Source organism: Elgaria multicarinata, chromosome 5 (genome assembly GCF_023053635.1).
Source record: "Elgaria multicarinata webbii isolate HBS135686 ecotype San Diego chromosome 5, rElgMul1.1.pri, whole genome shotgun sequence".
NCBI classification, from domain to species: Eukaryota; Metazoa; Chordata; class Lepidosauria; order Squamata; family Anguidae; genus Elgaria; species Elgaria multicarinata.
Window position 1 is genome coordinate 137753943 of NC_086175.1, and position 16453 is coordinate 137770395.

At 55.2% G+C, this 16453-nt stretch overlaps 2 protein-coding genes across 5 annotated transcripts in view; one reads left to right on the plus strand and one right to left on the minus strand.

The window, feature by feature from the left end:
- Nucleotides 1–497: 497 nt before the first annotated feature.
- Nucleotides 498–12958, minus strand: PGAP2 (post-GPI attachment to proteins 2). Of its 2 annotated transcripts, none has more exons than XM_063127344.1 (7): nucleotides 12786–12958; nucleotides 11480–11609; nucleotides 9820–9985; nucleotides 7994–8246; nucleotides 7477–7571; nucleotides 3416–3524; nucleotides 498–2441 (listed from the first exon to the last, which is right to left on the minus strand). In XM_063127344.1, the coding sequence occupies exons 3-7, from the start codon at nucleotides 9982–9984 to the stop codon at nucleotides 2311–2313; spliced, it is 753 nt and encodes a 250-aa protein (XP_062983414.1). In that variant the 5' UTR covers nucleotide 9985; nucleotides 11480–11609; nucleotides 12786–12958; the 3' UTR covers nucleotides 498–2310. The 2 variants fall into 2 exon arrangements, with proteins under 2 accessions (XP_062983414.1, XP_062983413.1); XM_063127343.1 differs by having other exon boundaries at nucleotides 7465–7571; nucleotides 12786–12956.
- Nucleotides 12959–13732: 774 nt separating this feature from the next.
- Nucleotides 13733–16453, plus strand: part of NUP98 (nucleoporin 98 and 96 precursor) — a 63035-nt gene continuing 60314 nt past the window's right edge. For 2 of the 3 annotated variants that reach the window (XM_063127351.1, XM_063127353.1), the window contains exon 1: nucleotides 13733–13844. The gene's annotated coding sequence lies outside the window, so the exon portion shown is untranslated. The remainder of the gene's footprint in view (nucleotides 13845–16453) is intronic. The other variant, XM_063127352.1, reaches the window with a different exon arrangement.

A 16453-nucleotide genomic window follows, 5' to 3' on the forward strand; every position in this document is an offset into this window, starting at 1 on the left:
CCACACAGCCAGCCCAGCCCCCCTTGCATGATCCCCCAAACCGTCTGCGGTGCTTGACGTCTGCCACGGAGTGTCTGCTCTCCCTCCCAGCCCCCCCCCCCAGTGCATCTTCCACAGTGGAGGCCGTGGGGCGAAGGGCCCTGCGACGGCACTTTCCCGCGAAGGACACGTGCGCTCATTTTGCAAGGCGGGAGGAATGCCAGCAGAGGGAAACCCGCGCGACGCAGCCCCTCGGGGCCAAGCTGCCCGTGGGTGCTGGCGGCCTCAGGGCGTGCCGACGGAACTGCCTTGGCGCAAGCGCGGGCGGCCAGGCCTGCCCCCCCCCCCGGAGGATTCTGCAGCGCCTGCTGCTAGCCGAGGCTGACGCCACACGTGCCCTGGAGAACACCACGGAGCGAACGGCTGCTCAGGAAAGGTAGCCTAGAGGAGACCCTGGAGGCCGGCACGCAAAGGGCTCCCAGAAGATGCACAACTCCAAAAAGCGCCCGGAGAATGGATAAAAACAAAATAGCCAGCGCTTTATTTTATCGGCAGTGGGGGTGGGAGCGAGCCAAGGAAAACAGACGCCCGGCTGAACACGCCTTTCCACGCGCTCTCTCACACAGCCACACGCTCTTGGCAGTGGGGACCACACCTGGCAGATTCGGGCATCAGGAAGCAGCGCCAGAACCCAACCCCCCCCGCCCCCCCCCCGACAGATCTTGCCACTGAGTCAGAAGAGGAGGAGACTCCACAGGCCACGCCCAGCTGGCTTTTGGCTCCTTCCCGCTGAGCCCCAAAGGCAGCCTCACTCCGCTTGCTGACCCTTGGGGGCAGGGGGGGATCCCTAAATCTGGCTCTCCTTTAAGGTCTTACCGGCCCCGTGCTCGCAGCTCACTTCCCCTTCCCAGGAACGCTTCTCTGCTGCCCCCCCACCCTCCCGTTCTGCTGTTGACAGGAGGGACCCAGCGTAGTGCCCACCCACTTCTCTAGGCCTTAGCTGGAGCGTGATCCTGCCGGGCCTCCCTGCTCTCTCCAGCTGGGAAGAAGACCGAAGGGGTTGTGAACAGGGCAGGGGAAGGGAGGGGAGAGGAGGGGAGCCCAGCCCCTCCCCAAATAGTCTTTTGCTATGAGGGAGCCAAACGTGCGAAGGTGAGCGAGCCCAACTGGGATGACGTGAGCACTCAGGCGGCTGCTACCGGCCACACCCAACTCCGTGGACATCCTCCTTTCACACGCGTTCCCTTCCACATCACGCACACGCTTCCGCCCAAAGCGCAAACCCCAGCTCCAGCCTGGCCCTCCTGCTGGGCCTGGTGGTCAGGCAGCACTTGAGCCCAGGGCCTGATACAGGCAAGAGGCTGCCCTGGAAACGGCCTACGGAGTGATCCGCCACCACTAAGGCCTCTGGGAGTCGCACCTTTGGGACGGGACGGGACGGGACGGGACGGGGGGCGCTAAGGATGCTTGTGGAGGTCCAGCATCTGATGCCAGAATTACAATCTCCACGAGCAGCACCAGAACCTTCCAGAACTTCCTTAACCTCCCATAATGTGCACTGCTCTCTCCAGGGAGCACCAAGTGCAGAAACCAGGGGAGGGAATGACGGAGAGAGAAGAGGCGCTTTCAAGAGGTCCCTCCCTGCCCAGCTCTTTCAACGCAGGTTCCTGCGGTTTGGCACTTTGGCACAATGGGCTTCTGGAATGCCGCCTGGAAGAACCCAACGGGCCGAAGGAGGTCAGGCAGGTGGCCGTTGCCGGAGGCAAGGGGGGGGCGTCCCTCCTACCGGTTGGGTGGAGCAGCTGCAACTCGCCAGCCTTACCGCGAAGGAGGGTTGAGCGGAGCCACGGCGACCCCCCGCTATACATTCTTCACTCATGCTCAGGTTATAGGCAAGGAACCACCCCCTCAGGGCTGCTCGCTTGTAACCATATAGCCCTCACCACACACACACACACACACACACACACACACACACACACACACGGCTGCAAAGAGAGCAGAGTCATGGAGAGGGTGGGCAGGCGGGGGGAGCATCTGCCCTCTGCTTCCCCACCCTTTCCCTGCTCCGAGTTCGCAGCGTGGCATTTGTGGTTTGGTTTTTTAAAAGACAAAATGCCCCGTTTATCTGGAGCGGAGTCATCCGGACCCCCAGCAACGTGGCCCCCGTTCCCGCACCAGCCAGCAGCAGCAGGAGGCTGCAGCCCTGGGTTCTTCTCAGCCCCTCTGCCAGATCCCTTCTGGAGCCCCTCGGAAGAATCCGCAGCTGGCAGCGGGCTCCGGCTCCTCCCGAGGAACCCAACGAGTCCTCTGGCCGCGAGGCCGCCTGTGCTAGAAGCGCTTGTCCTCCGACTGGGAGCTGACCATGAGCTCCTTGTTGCCAAAGTCCCACCACGCGGTCATGTGGAAGGCCATGTTGGAAAGGACCACCAGGTACTCCAAGAAGGCAAATATGGTGTAGACTAGGCAGGGAAAACAAAAAGAGGGGCATTAGAACACAGCCGGCAGGAAGGGGGCTCAGCAGGGGCCGAATCTGGCACCAACGTGAGCCAAATCTTGCAACCTGAATGGAGCCGGGAAGCTCAACAAACAGTCTGACTCTGGAAAGCCCAGGCCGAGGGGGAGGGAGGCGGAGGCCCCTGCCGACCTCACCAGTCCTCACTCGTGGCCCTACATGGGGCTACACGTTTGCCAGCCCACCCCAATCATACCTGAACTCTACCATGGTTTAATTCTATGGCTGAACACGGAAAACCTGCAGCACAGACAGGTCACAGCAGACAAGCAAAACCAGACAGGGCCGGGTCCCGCATGAAGCTGCACAGGCGGTTCCCAGCTCTGCCCGCGGCCACTCGAGGCTTCATCACCTCCTCCGCGTCCCACAGCTTGGGAGATTTCCCAAAGCGCTGCCTATGCAACGTTTAAGCATTTCTATTTGAGCAAAAGGGCTTAGCCAGAGAGTTGGGAATTCATAATGAACCAGAAGCCAGGGTTCGTCGGAAGCTCAATTCCATGTCAAGAACACAGATCCGTTTTCAGCCCCTGGAATGCAGAACGCACCTGCATCTCAGGGGCACTTTCAGGGTTCTCCACCCACCCCACCCCACCCCGCCCGCTGGGTGAGCACTTCCTACGAGGCTTACAGAATGCCTAAGCGATGCAGCCATGCAGACAGGGCTACTGCTGGCCCCACGGAGCACGGGAAACGTAGGAAGTGAAGGGGCAAGCCCCACCAGGCACCGTCCTTGCTGGACAGACCTGCACCGAAGCTTGGGGGCGCGACCACCATTGCACTCGGCCTCAGTTAGGAAGCAGCTTGCGCTGCTAAGAACGGGGGCCTTGAACACTCAGGCGGAGGGCCGTGGAAAAGCCACCACTGAACAGTAGCAATTAGGAGAAGATGGAGGAGGCAAGGGCGGAGCCAACGCCGTCTTACCTCCAGACTCACAGTACCAGTTGTGGCGGAAGTAAAAGCACACGGCCACCAAGAACGTGAGCAGGTTGAAGAGGAACAGCCACATCTTCCACTTGTAGGACTTGCGCTCCTGCAGGAGAGAAGACACGGACGAGGTCAGGGAACTTTGCCCCCCCCCCACCCCTCTGCCACGGCGCATCCCCCGCGCCTCCTCAGCTTCCAGAGAGGGAGAGCTTGACGAGGCCAGACTCGGGGCCCAGCCAGCAGCCTCCCTTCTCTGCCGGGACTTGCAATGTGAACATCGGGAGACCAAAAATGATGTTGCAGTGCAGAAAAGGTCAACCCAAATGACCAAGGGGGAGGGGGAGGAGCATCTCCCCTACAAGGAAAGGCTGCAATGTCTGCGGGGAGTAAGACAGGACTCGAGGAAGCGAGCCCTCCCAGGCTGACCCCCAAACTGGGGGGTTCTTGTTGTCAGACTTGGCAAAGGAAGGAGAGGCATGAGCTGGTGCCTCCACGGGCCTGTACAACACAGGAGGAGGAAGAGGAGGAGGAGGAGGAGGAGGAGGAGGGTTCCTCCTTTAGGGTGGATTCCTGCATTGAGCAGGGGGTTGGACTCGATGGCCTTGTAGGCCCCTCCCAACTCTGCGATTCTATGATTCTATGGAAGGGCAGAGCCTTCAAGCATCTCAGCTTGGCGTTTGCGCCATCAATCGTCCAAGTCAACCTTGCAGCCCAAAGCACAGTTCATGTGAGGAATGCCCCCCCCGCACAGCCCCAGAAACACTGCCCACCGCAGAACAGCATCGCCGGGCTTAACACAACCTTCACCAATGCAGAACAGCAAATGCCGCCCAGGCGTCACTATTGCTGCGACTGGAGACGGGCGGACCGTCCGATGCTCAGCTTGGTTTCCTGACTCAGCATAGTCGAGGGAAATGGAACGTAGCAGCGGCAGCATTAAGGAAGGTTGTGCGTGCACGTGCGCACAGAGGGGGTGATAGCAGGAGGAACAGATAGGGAAGGAGGGAAACACGGAAGATGGAATGGAGAAAAAGGGGCTGTGGCACCGTTGGGCATGCACACGCCTCAGCAGTGAGGCAGGCTTCTGCCAGAGGGGTCGCCCCCCCCGCCCCCACTCCATGGGTGGATATGCCTAACCTGCACCCTCATCGCTACTGTGCCCCAGGGGGCAGAAACTCCAAACCACAGTGAAATATTTCGATTGCAGCCATCATTTCCATTTGCTTTCATCAAGGAGAAATGCAAAAGTTTCCCCGGGGGGAAAGCCCTAGAGTCATAAAGAACAAGAACAAAAAAGCAGCACTGAGCTGAGCTGAGCAAAACGAGGAGAGAAAGAACGGAAGAGAAGAGGAGGAGGAACCCTCTGGGAGCCTCTGGTGAAGGCAGAGAACGACGCGGTGATGCCAGGAGGAAAGCTCCAGAAAGAAGCCTCTGTGACACAAATCCAGGCCACTGCAATCGCCTCTGAAGAACTTCCGAGATCCATTTCAGCCCAAGTAGCCCTCCTGTTAAAGCAGGAGGGCTATTTCTGCCCCCAACTGCCACCTTTCTGCCCCCAACTGGCTCGCCTGCACCCCCGCACCTTCTCGCTGCTCGCTCTTTCCCACCCAGTCCGCTACCAACTCTCGCTGCCTCCTCCTCCTCCCTCTCCTCCTCCTCCCTCTCCTGTGTCCGTGCCTCTGCCTTCAGAGGCTGCCAACTGACTGCACGGGGCGAAGACTAACATGTCGCTGGGGCTCAAGGGCAGATGAACGGGAGGCGTGAGAAACCCCAACCCTCCTGCTCGAGAGCGGAACCGCCGAGGCAGCAAAAGGGCCCACAAGCGGCAATCGGTGATGTAAGCGTCCACACAGGAAGTGGTCGACGGCAGCCGCTGCGTTTGCACAGGGGTGCCTGGAAAGCCCTCCAAGCTCCCGCCCTGCCCCACCGGGGCTCCTGCCTGGGGCTCTGAGGCCCCCTGGTTCCCCTACAGCATGCAGCCTCTCCGCTCCCTGGACACTATGAGATTTCCCCACAGAGACACGCAACCATGCCCCCCTCCTCCCTGGCCAGGCCGCCCTTCCATTCGTCTTACTTATTTATGTCATTGTTATACCGCCCAATAGCCGAAGCTCTCGGGGCAGTTCACAAAAATTAAAAACCATGAAGAGCATAAAAACAACCAACAAATTTAAAACACACATACGAAATACAATATAAAAAGCATAACCAGGATAAAACCACACAGCAAAAGTTAACATAGGTTAAAATATGAGATTAAAACAGCAAAGTTTAAATTTAAGTTAAGTTAGGTGTTAAAATACTGAGAAAATAAAAAGGTCTAGGTGCCAAGCGGACCTCTCTGGGGAGCTCATTCCACAACCGGGGTGCCACAGCGGAGAAAGCCCTCCTCCTAGTAGCCACCTGCCTCACTTCCTTCAGCAGGGGCTCACGGAAGGGCCCCTGAGGATGATCTTAAGGCCCGGGCAGGCACATATGAGATGAGGCGTTCCTTCAGATAGCCTGGCCCCAAACCGTTTAGGGCTTTGAATGTTAGTACCAGCACTTTGAATTGGGCCCGGACTTGGACTGGCAGCCAATGAAGTTGTAGAAGGACTGGCGTCCCCCCCATCTCCCACCCCTGGCCTCCTCTAGCAACCGTGTCTCTGGGCCCCTCAGCTGCCCAACCTACCCAGGACCTGCCTCCCCGTTTCCTGCCAACAGCTCAAGAGTTCTTCTGGTTCTGAGGCCCTGTGTAAGAGCGTAGCAGGAGCCCTGCTAGGCTGAGCCCAAGGGGGCCTGGTCCAGTCCAGTCCAGCATCCAGCTCCCACAGAGGCAAACAAGACACCTCCAAGGAGCCCCAAAGCAGGTCATGAGGGCCACCCACTTCTGCCTGCTCTACTTCTCCAGCAACAGGTAGCCGAAGGATCATTGCTCTCATTCAAACTGACCTTTTGCCTCCTGCACAGAGGCTGTGCTGCTTGCCACCGGGACTACTCATTACCCAAAACAACCTTTTTCTGCCCCTGTCAGCAGGCTGGCTGGCAAGAACGCCTCTGAACATGTGCAAAGTGCTCCTCCCCTCACCACTGGCTTTCTAGGGTGACTTCCAGGGGAAACTAAAACTCTTTACAAATTGAGTGTTACGTAATGGCAAATAAAGCTTAAGAGCAGACAAAAGAAGAAGTCCAAAAGAGGCCTGTTAGAGCACCCAAAAACTAACACCTGCTGCCCTCTGGCGGAGAGTCTCCACAGACTTCACCAGCACCCGCTGCTCTCCAGGGTGTCTTGACATGCCAGGGAGGCAGGCAGGCAGGCAGGCGGCCAGGGAGGGAACCGATCAAGGGATGGCAACATTTCAACTGACCAGAGAAACAAACAGCAAAGGCTCAGTTCTCGCCGCAGAGTCAACATGAAGCAGACCTCACACACCTGAGAAAGGAGGAGGAATGAAGCATCTCTCCGCTTAGCAGTTAGGCACCAGGTCAGCCTCATTCTCCCTTGGGGGACTCAGGACTGGTTACATCCACAAGGATGACGTGCAGTTTAAAAATCCACTAAATAAATCACACACCGTTTTCCCAAAACAAAGCAGAAGAATAAACGTTGACTATTATATCTTCCCACTTCCCACAAATACCAACTAAATTAAAAGCCCAACGCAAATGGCCACAGGTGTCCAGGGTGCATCACCAAAGACATAGTGCTAGTCTTCATAGAATCATAGAATAGCAGAGTTGGAAGGGGCCTACAAGGCCATCGAGTCCAACCCCCTGCTCAATGCAGGAATCCACCCTAAAGCATCCCTGACAGATGACTGTCCAGCTGCCTCTTGAAGGCCTCTAGTATGGGAGAGCCCACACTCCTTAATTCTTGCAATGCGAATTCTGCTCCTTTCTAGTTTCTGCTCCCATACATATTTTGGAAGCACAAATACGGAAACGCAATGTAAAAAGTAGCTTTACAAGACCCAACACCAAGCATAGAAGGCCGTCAGCTGCAAATCATCTCCACACTGATCACTGAAGAACAGAGAATAAAGGAAGGAAGAAGACAGGTACCGTACCTCAGGACTTACTGCGTGTTTCTTAGTCATTCGCCACAAAATGCAGGTCAGACACATGTGACCGAGGGCCGAAATAATGAAGAGGATGAAGGCATACTCGTGGATGACTGCAGCAACAAGAGAACAGGCAACCTGAATGGTGAGCAAAGAAGCAGCAGCCACAAGGATCCAACTGTTTGGGGGCGGGGGGAGGGCAAGAGCCCATTCTAGGCACCAAGGCCCATATATAAAAGCAGCGGCTGATTCCGCAGCAAGTCTTCTGGAGACGGAGGATGCAATCCTTACGGATATCAAAGGGAGCTGCATCAGAGAAGCCTAGCAGAGGCCAGGGAGGGGCGAAGGCAAGGCAGGAGGAGGAAGAGCACTGCACAAGGAAGGCCTCACACCCCACACCACCACTCTCCTAACGGCTCACGAGGCAGCGCTCTTCCAGCTCTCAAGGACAAAGGAGGGAAGGGCAGACGGCTGCCAGGGAGCCAGGTCAGCCCGGGACCAGGCGCTACTGCCTGCTCTCAAAGGAGACACTTACTGAAGTTTTCGGAGGAGGAGACGTAGGTGAGCAGCAGGAGGGCAACGTTCTCCAGCAGGTTGAGCGCGAAGGCTGCCTTGCACAGCCGGAGGTACCTGGGGTGTGTGCAGTGGCAGCCGCGGTAGTGGCTCCAGTAGACAAAGGCCACCAGGAAGCGGGGGGCGGAGTGCAAGCCAATGCAGAGCCGCCAGATGTAGCGCTGGGGGGTCTCCCCGCCGATGGCAGAGCTGATGGAGGGGAGGTAGTTGGGAACCTGCCAGGGGGAAAAACAAAGCCCCCCCCACCGCACAGCATTAATTCAACCGGGGCGTGGCGGGGCCACCTTGGAGAGGCACTTTGTGTTCTCAAGTCTAGAGATGTAAAAAAATAAAAATAAAAATGGGGAAAATCAGGGGGGAATGGCAGTTTCCCATTCTCACCCCTCCCAAAAAAAACCCTGAACAGCTTTGGATTATGAAATATTTTCATTTAAAATTTAAGACAAAGTAGTCTATATTGTTTCCCAGCCTTTACTCCCTGCAAAATGATTTCTAAAAACTATGTAATAAGAATACTTTTATAGAAAGACTAGAGATGTAAAATATCTGGACGTAATGAAGCCATGGAGAAAAATGCTTTTTAAATCCTTTCTGTAAGATTCCCAACATAGCGATATCTTTCATTCCTTATGCTGCCTGGTTTTATCCTGGTTGTGCTTTTGACACTGTATTTTATTATTATTATTATTATTTATTTATATAGCACCATCAATGTACATTTGTGCTTTTAACCTGTTCGTTGTTTTATTATGGTTTTAATTTTTGTGAACCGCCCAGACAGCTTCGGCTATTGGGCGGCGTAAAAATGCAATAAATAAATAAATAAATAAATATTGGACTAAAGTATATTTTAAAGTAAAGTCACCATTATGCATTCTTGACAGTTTGGGTTTCATTCTATAGAGTCCTGCATTTCTGATGCTGTAGAGAGTATAGTTCCAATCTATTCAGACAATAATTACAAATTTACTGAGTTGTTGTTATTATATTATTTTTAGAAGTTTGAAAATATAATAGTTTCATGAGCAAACTAAATTATATATCAAATAACTTTGGGAACAGAAAGGATATTTTATTGCAGTCTTAAATATCTGGAGGTCACCAGGTTGGGGAAAGCAACAAAGATACTTTAGACCTCTAAAAAAAAGTATTGCTTATTTTTCGATTTTGGCCCGAAATTTGTTTTTTTCCCTGGGACAAAGCACACACACACACACACACACCTGGAAATTTTACACTCTACTCAAGGCTCATTCTTTTTCCGGATGCTGCTGCGCTCCCAACTGGGAGCTGAGATGAGGATGCCCTGCCTGCCTGCCTGCCTGCCTGCCTGCCACTCTGCTCCTGCCGCAGCTCCATTCCCCAAAGCCCCTCCTGGCCCACCGCCTGGCCCTGCTTGTTATAGCTAGTGGGACGGGGTTACAGGAGAGCCCCAACTCCACAACTTGCAGAGGCTCAATAGCAAATTGCTGTTCACCAGTATTTTGTCAGCCCATTGCTCCTATATGAACTCTATTAGCATTGATGGGACAGTCCCACCTGATGTTATGTGAGCATCATTTCCAGCAGAACAGAAAAACATACAAAATAATCTTTTTTTTTTCATTCCGCCTTATAATAAGACATCAGGTTGGCTCTCATGTGTACTGTGACCTTCTCCAAACCTCCAAGAAACAAGGCAATCCTTAGATCAGCCTTCCTCAACCTGGGGCGCTCCAGATGTGTTGGATTGTAGGTTGAGGAAGGCTGCCCTAGATACACACACACACACATCTGAAGAGGACTTACTCCACAGTGGGTGGCTGTGGTCTGCTGGAAGTGGAAGATCAGAGACCAGGTGACACAGACGAGGAAGCCAAAGAGCGGGCAGCACACCGTCCCAACAGCGAGGGTGGTAAAGTGGAGCCGGAAGAGGGTTCCGTCCCGATCCAGAGGCAGCGGCATCTGAAACATGCTACACAGGAGGGGGGTGGGAACAAGAACACGTTTCTTCACGTTTCTTTTAGAAGCTGGGCAGGGAAGGAGAGCCTTCCTCCTATTTTCCGTGGCTGTGGATAAAGCTCTGAAGAACACACTGGATGTTTATCCAATTAGGCAGGAACTAAGAGGCTTGCAGGGGTCATGGCTTTTGTGCCGCACACATGGAAGTGGAGAAGGACAGAGAAGGTATGTCCAGAATTACTCTATTAAATCTCATAGAAGTGGAAGGGGGCATTTAGGCGATCGAGTCCAACCCCCCTGCTTAGCGCAGGGACCCAGTTTAAAGCACCCCGGACAGATGGCCATCCAGCCGGCCCTTGAATATCAGCAGCAAGAGATAGCCCACCATTTCTCTAGGAAGTTAGTTCCTTTGAGTTTCTAGCCTCTTGACCATCTTTGTTGTTGTTCTTGGAATATGCTCCAGTTTATCCGCATCGTTCTTAAAAGTGTGGTGTCCAGAACTGGAGACAGTATTTGAAGTGAGGTCAAATCTCAAGTGCAAAGTATAATGGAACTATTATTTCCCTTGATTTAGAAACTATACTATTGATGTAGCCTAAAACTGCATTTGCCTTTTTTGAAGCCACACCCCTTTGCTTTCTCGTATTCAGGTTGTGATTGAACACCAAGACTCTTTTCACATTTACTATTGTTAAGCCAGGTATCTCCCATCTTACACCTATGCATTTGATTTCTCTTTCCTAAAAGAAAAACTTTACACTTGTCGGTAAAACTTTATTCTGTTACTTTCTCCCCAGTTTTCTAGCCTACTGAAATCACTTTCGGTAGGGAGACGTTTTTCTCTTTCTCTCTCTCAAAATATTTGAACCCAATGGGGTCATCCCATGCAGCTGATTGGTGGGAGATCCAGGACAAATAAAAGGAAGTATTTCTTTATGCAGCGCATAGTTAAATTATAGAACTCACTAGCACAAGATGTAGTGATGGCCATCAGTTTGGATGGCTTTAAAAGGGGGTTGAATAGATTCCTGGAGGAAGCGAAGGCCATCAATGGCTACTAGCCCTGACGGTTGTGTGCTATCTCCAGTATCTGAGGCAGTAAGCCTGTAATAATTTCATGTATTTTAAATATTTATTATGTGTTTTCATATGTTTTATTGGTCTGTTGACTGTAATGAAAGGAATTGAATTGAGTAAGCCTGTGTGCACCAGTTGCTGGGGAACATGGGTGGGAGGGTGCTGTTGCACCATGTCCTGCCTTGTTGGACCCTGGCCGACAGCTGGTTGGCCACTGCGTGAACAGAGTGCTGGACTAGATGGACCCTCGGTCTGATCCAGCCTCAGGGCTCTTCTGATGTTCTTAGTTTTGTTTCTGTCCTTTATGATGGTGGATATCCTGCCCAGCTGGATTCCTGGCTGTCACTTCCCCTGTGAACTAGACGCTGGCAATAACTACCCCACCCTCTACCCCAAGAGCATTTCAAGCGCAGGAGCGAGCCAGACCCACCTGCTATCTGGGGAAGCGTGTGCAGCGACTCCTGTTTTTTGTTTGCAGCCTGGTCAAGCACTACCCGCCCACGTCACAGGAGAAAACGGGCCGCTTTTCCTCCTCCAAGTTTGCTCTGCCAGAGGGACCGCTTGCAAAAGAGAAAAGAAAACACCCTTTTATGTTTAGTTAAGTAGACTGGTTGGATCAGACTGCAGCTGGCAAGAGTCCTTCTCTGGCAAAGAAAGCTGCCCAGGCTCTGTCCAGACACACCCGCTGCCCCAGAGATCCACGCCCTTTGCCCAACTTTGCCCCAAGCAGCAGCGCCTCAGACCCAGGCGGAAGATACCCCTGCCCCAGCTGGGCTCAGATCTACACCAAACAGGATACAGCACTTTAAAAACGGTTTGAAAACGGTATACGTAATGTGTCCTAGGCCTGAATAGTTGTCAAAACCATTATAAACCATTGTAAGCAGTAGAATCATAGAATAGCAGAGTTGGAAGGGGCCTACAAGGCCATCCAGTCCAACCCCCTGCTCAATGCAGGAATCCACCCTAAAGCATCCCTGACAGAGGGTTGTCCAGCTGCCTCTTGTAGATCCTGCCCGGTTGACATTTGAAATTCTTCCTAGCGTCAAAATTAAAGGCGGTTTCTAATATCTATATGCAAACAGCTTTCTTGCACTCAAGGGTGTAAAAGCTATCATCGATTAAGGAAGTGCCAAATTCACCCAGGGCGGCAAGGAAGGCTTGTGGAGGGGCGGGAGGGGCTCAAGGTGTGGGGGGGGGGAGGAGGAGGTCTCTGCTTCCACAGGTGCATCCGAGCAGCAGGTTCCTGGGGGGGGGGCTACAGGTGGCCACGGAGCCGTCCTGGGCGACCTCACCGCACCACTGCGAGGTGCAGCGACTGGGGGGGGGGATAAGAGGGGGTCCTGACGTTCAAACTTCCACGGGTTTGGCCCCCCTCGGTGCGGGGGCAGCCGGGGGTCCCTCTGCCCGCCCCTCCCCTCCCAGCCTGCTGGGGCCAACCTGCCCCCAGCGCCGCTCCCGCTGGCTCTGCCTTCCACAGGTGGGGCCAGGTGACCTCCCGGGGTGCGAGGAGTGTCGCCCGCCCGCCCGCCGGTCCCTGTGCCGCGAAGCCTCTCCGCAGCCCCGCGCCTGCTCGACCAGGGGCCGCCTGGCCGGGCGGGAAAGGAGCGTCGGCCCGGGCCCGGCCTCCTGTGGGCGCCACTACGGCCGAGATCCAGCACTTCGCCCCCCTCCCTCCCTCCCTCCTTCCCTCCCACGCCTCACCTGTGCGCCCCCCCCTGCCCTGCCCGGCTCACCTGGCTCTCTCGGCGCCCCCCCGTCCTGACGCGCGCTTGAGGGCGGCGGCTGCGGCCCGGTGCTGGCAGAGAGTCATGGGAAGGGCAGGCCAGGGAACAGCTCCTCCCCCTCCGCTCCCGGCCCCGGAGCCCCAGGCGCTGTGCGGGAGGGGGGGGCAGGCAGGGCAGGTAGCCAGGTAGGCCGCCCGCCTCCCCTCCCCCCCGGGCGTAGCAGCTGAGGGTGAAAAGAGCAGCGCGCACGGCATGCTGGGAAGCCCCCCCCCCCGAGGAAGGAGCCCGGCGTGGGAGGCTGAGGGGCAGGCCCGGCCCGTGCCCGCGCCTCCCCTCGGAAGGCAGCCCCCGCGGGCCCGGCTGCCTCACAAGCGGGGTGGTCGGGCGGTGTTTTGCAACGCGGCGCGCTCGGCCCTCCCGCAGGCCTCAGGCGGTTGCTATGGGAACCACGGGCCTTCCTCATGGGCGGGAGCGGCCCAGTCAGGCCCGCCCACTCCAGGAACGAAGGGGGCGGGGCTCAACGTAGTTCCTGGGTCCCCGGATGTCCGCCCTGGAGAGGAGGTCGAGCGAAGCGCGTTCCCGCCGCCGCCGCCGCCTCAACCAGCCCGACACGTTCCCCCAGCCAATCACAGCCCGCTACCTTGACCTGTGCGCCTGACGTCAGAGCGAAGAAAGAAGCGCGCTGGGCGTCGGCGCACTCGTGCCCTCACAGCCAGCCGCCCCTCGACCAATCGCGTCTCAGCGCGGAGTTGAAGCGCTCGTCCAGGCAGGCGGCGGGCCAACGGAGGGGCGGGGCGAATCAGCCACCAGCCAATAAGACACCCCCCGGGCGTCGTGACGACAGCGCGCAAGGCTTGGGTCGTCGACGTGCGCACGTCCGAACGACGAGCGTGTGTGACGCACTTTTGCTCCCTCCCCCCTCCCTCGGTATCTCGACGTCTCGCGCGAAACGGCGGCGGCGGTTGTGGAGGCGCCGCCGGCGGGGCCCGTGTGGTGCGAGTGAGCGAGCGAGGGCCGGGCCGGGCCCTTCCGCTGAGCGAGCGAACGCGGCTGCAGGCCCAGACCAGGGTAAGGGGCGCCGGGCGGGCGGGGAGGAAGGAAGGAAGGAAGGAGGGAGGGGAGGGCCGGGCCGGGCCGGGCCTACTTGACCCTGAGCTCAGGTATGTGGGGGAGGGGCGGGGGGGCTTTTCTGTGGCTCCTCCAGCCCCCCCTCTTCTGCGCAGCGCCGAGCGCGCCAGCGCGTGACGCCAGAGGCCCCCGGGCCCTTCGCGGGTGGGGTGGGGTGGGGGGCAGGCGGCCCCCTCCCGCCCCCCCCAGGAGACCGGAGGGGATCCACGGGGAGCTCCGCGGCCTTGCAAACCGCCGCCCTCTCGTCGCCCGTAGCCGGGAGACCCCAGTCAGGGATGGCTGCTGCCGGTCGTGGGTCGCCGTCCGGGCCGAGGGTCCTGGACTCCCATCCCACAGGGGACAACCAGCCATCGGCCAGGGATGGACAAGCAGGACATGGTGCCACACCACCCTAACACCCATGTGCCACACCAACTTACTGCCTCGAATGCTGGCGATAGCTTGTGGCTGGAGTGGACACGATCCCTCTGAATGCAGATTTGCTGCCTCTTTATAAAAGCCTCGCATAAGGTGGCTGGGAAGAACTAGCAGAAACACTGAGATATGGAGTTAAGAACAAGGGTTCAGAAGCCACAGAGGAAACAAGAGTTAAAGCTTGAAGACATCATTCAAGGCTGGTCGAAATAGAAACGTTGAAACGTCTTTACGGCTCCCCTGAAAACCGTTGGAGATGCTCTAAAAAACCACCACCCCTTTTTGGGAGAAAGAAACAAGAACCTTCTTCCATCTTTCTGGCTTTACCCAGATGCTTTCCACAGGCCTTTTCCCTCCATGGATTCCTGTGCAGGTGTATATGTTCCTTGCATGTTTCCTCCCTACAGTTGCCATGGTCCAATAACGGGTCAATTCTCACCAGGTCTCAGTGATACCTGTGAGGCCATATACTTACCATCCCACATGCTGCGGGTTTTTCACTCTGTGCATTAGCACACAGGCACCTGTCCATCGATACTGGACTTTCCTGGTTCCCTGCTGTACTTAGTTGCAAATTACTGGACTCCACCTTCATCTTGCTTCCTCCTTTGTCTTTCATTTTCTTGTCCTTAATATTTGGCTCAGTAGTTAGCTCTAGGCTTCTCCCCCACTCCCCCGAACAGGTTTATTTATTTTATTTTATTTATTGCATTTGTATACCGCCACATAACTAAAGCTCTCTGGGTGGTTTATTATTATTATTTATTATTATACTTATTTGTATACCGCCTTTTGCCCAATACTGGGCCTCAATGCGGCCTTACAAAATGTAAAACATATACATTTTAAACAATGTGGTAGATATCTTCATTGGGACCATCAAATTTCTGCTGCATGCACTCTTCCAGAAAGTAGATTCTCAGCTTCAGGTTGAAGTTCTCTTTCCGCAGCTCAGTGATTTGGGTTTCAAAATCCTTCATGGTCCTTGCTCTGGTTGGTGAAACAGTGTCTTCCGCCACATCCGGTAATACTCCGCCACCTCCCAGACGAATGCGCATTTCATTTCCCGAGACATCCGGTAACCGGGAAATATTGACACTGCCGCTGAACTCCAAGGGCAAGGTCGGGTCTTCCCCTGGCATCGAGTCCATGGCGGGGCCGCGGGAGAGCCAAGGAGGAGGTCCGGGGGGGTGTCAGCGGTGACACTGGCTGTTATTGTCCACGTTTACGTAAGATAAAAAGTTACCTTAAAGCACTCTTGATCAGGATGGTGAGGTTCCTGCCAAACACAGTCTTCCCAACTCCATGAAGTACATTGCACTGTCTTCAACGAGCCTTTCACGTTAGGATTGTATATTAGTATACATATTATATTTGTATATTTATCTTTTCTGGTGGAACTCAACACTAAATGGAAACACCAGCTGGAGGGGCCATCTCACCAAGGCCGAACGCTGTCTCTCAGCCACTGAGACCTTCAGGTCCCTGGGAGAGAAAAAAGTGGTCTTGCTATTGGGCTAGGAAACTGCTGGACTGGACACTCTGCACTTGTCCATTGACTGTTAAGGAGAAGTGGAGCTGAGCTGTGAGGAGAGGACGGACTTCCGTGCTTTTAGCAGTGTTGCTGCTTTAAGAACTGCTTTGGAACCTTTCTGCAACTGCCATCAACGGTAATCTTTCCCAGTAGAACTCAACACGAGTACTGCGTGGAGATACTTGCTGGAGGAGCCATTTTGCCAAGGCAGGGTGCTATCTGTCAGCCATTGATGATTTCAGACTTCTGAGAGAGACAAAAGTGGCCCCGCTGTGTAGCAGTGGGACACCTCAGCACCTCTTTGGTTTGCCACAAGGAAAAGAGCACCCCTACCCTTTCTCTTTCAACTGGCTGCTCGTTGCCTCCTTGTTTTCTTGTTCTGTGTAGTTGTATGCTGCAGTGGTTCCCAGGGTGAGAATAGGGGAACTCCTGTTCATAGTAGGTATCTTCAACAATTCCCCATGCTGGGTTAGAGGCAAGCGGTGTTAGGGGCTGGGTGTGCTAGTACTGCTTCTGCCCAGGGTGGGAGCTTGCGGGGGCTGGAAGTAGATTTCCCACGGGCTGAGAGGTGGGGGAAGAAGTGTTCGTAACACTCTAGGTG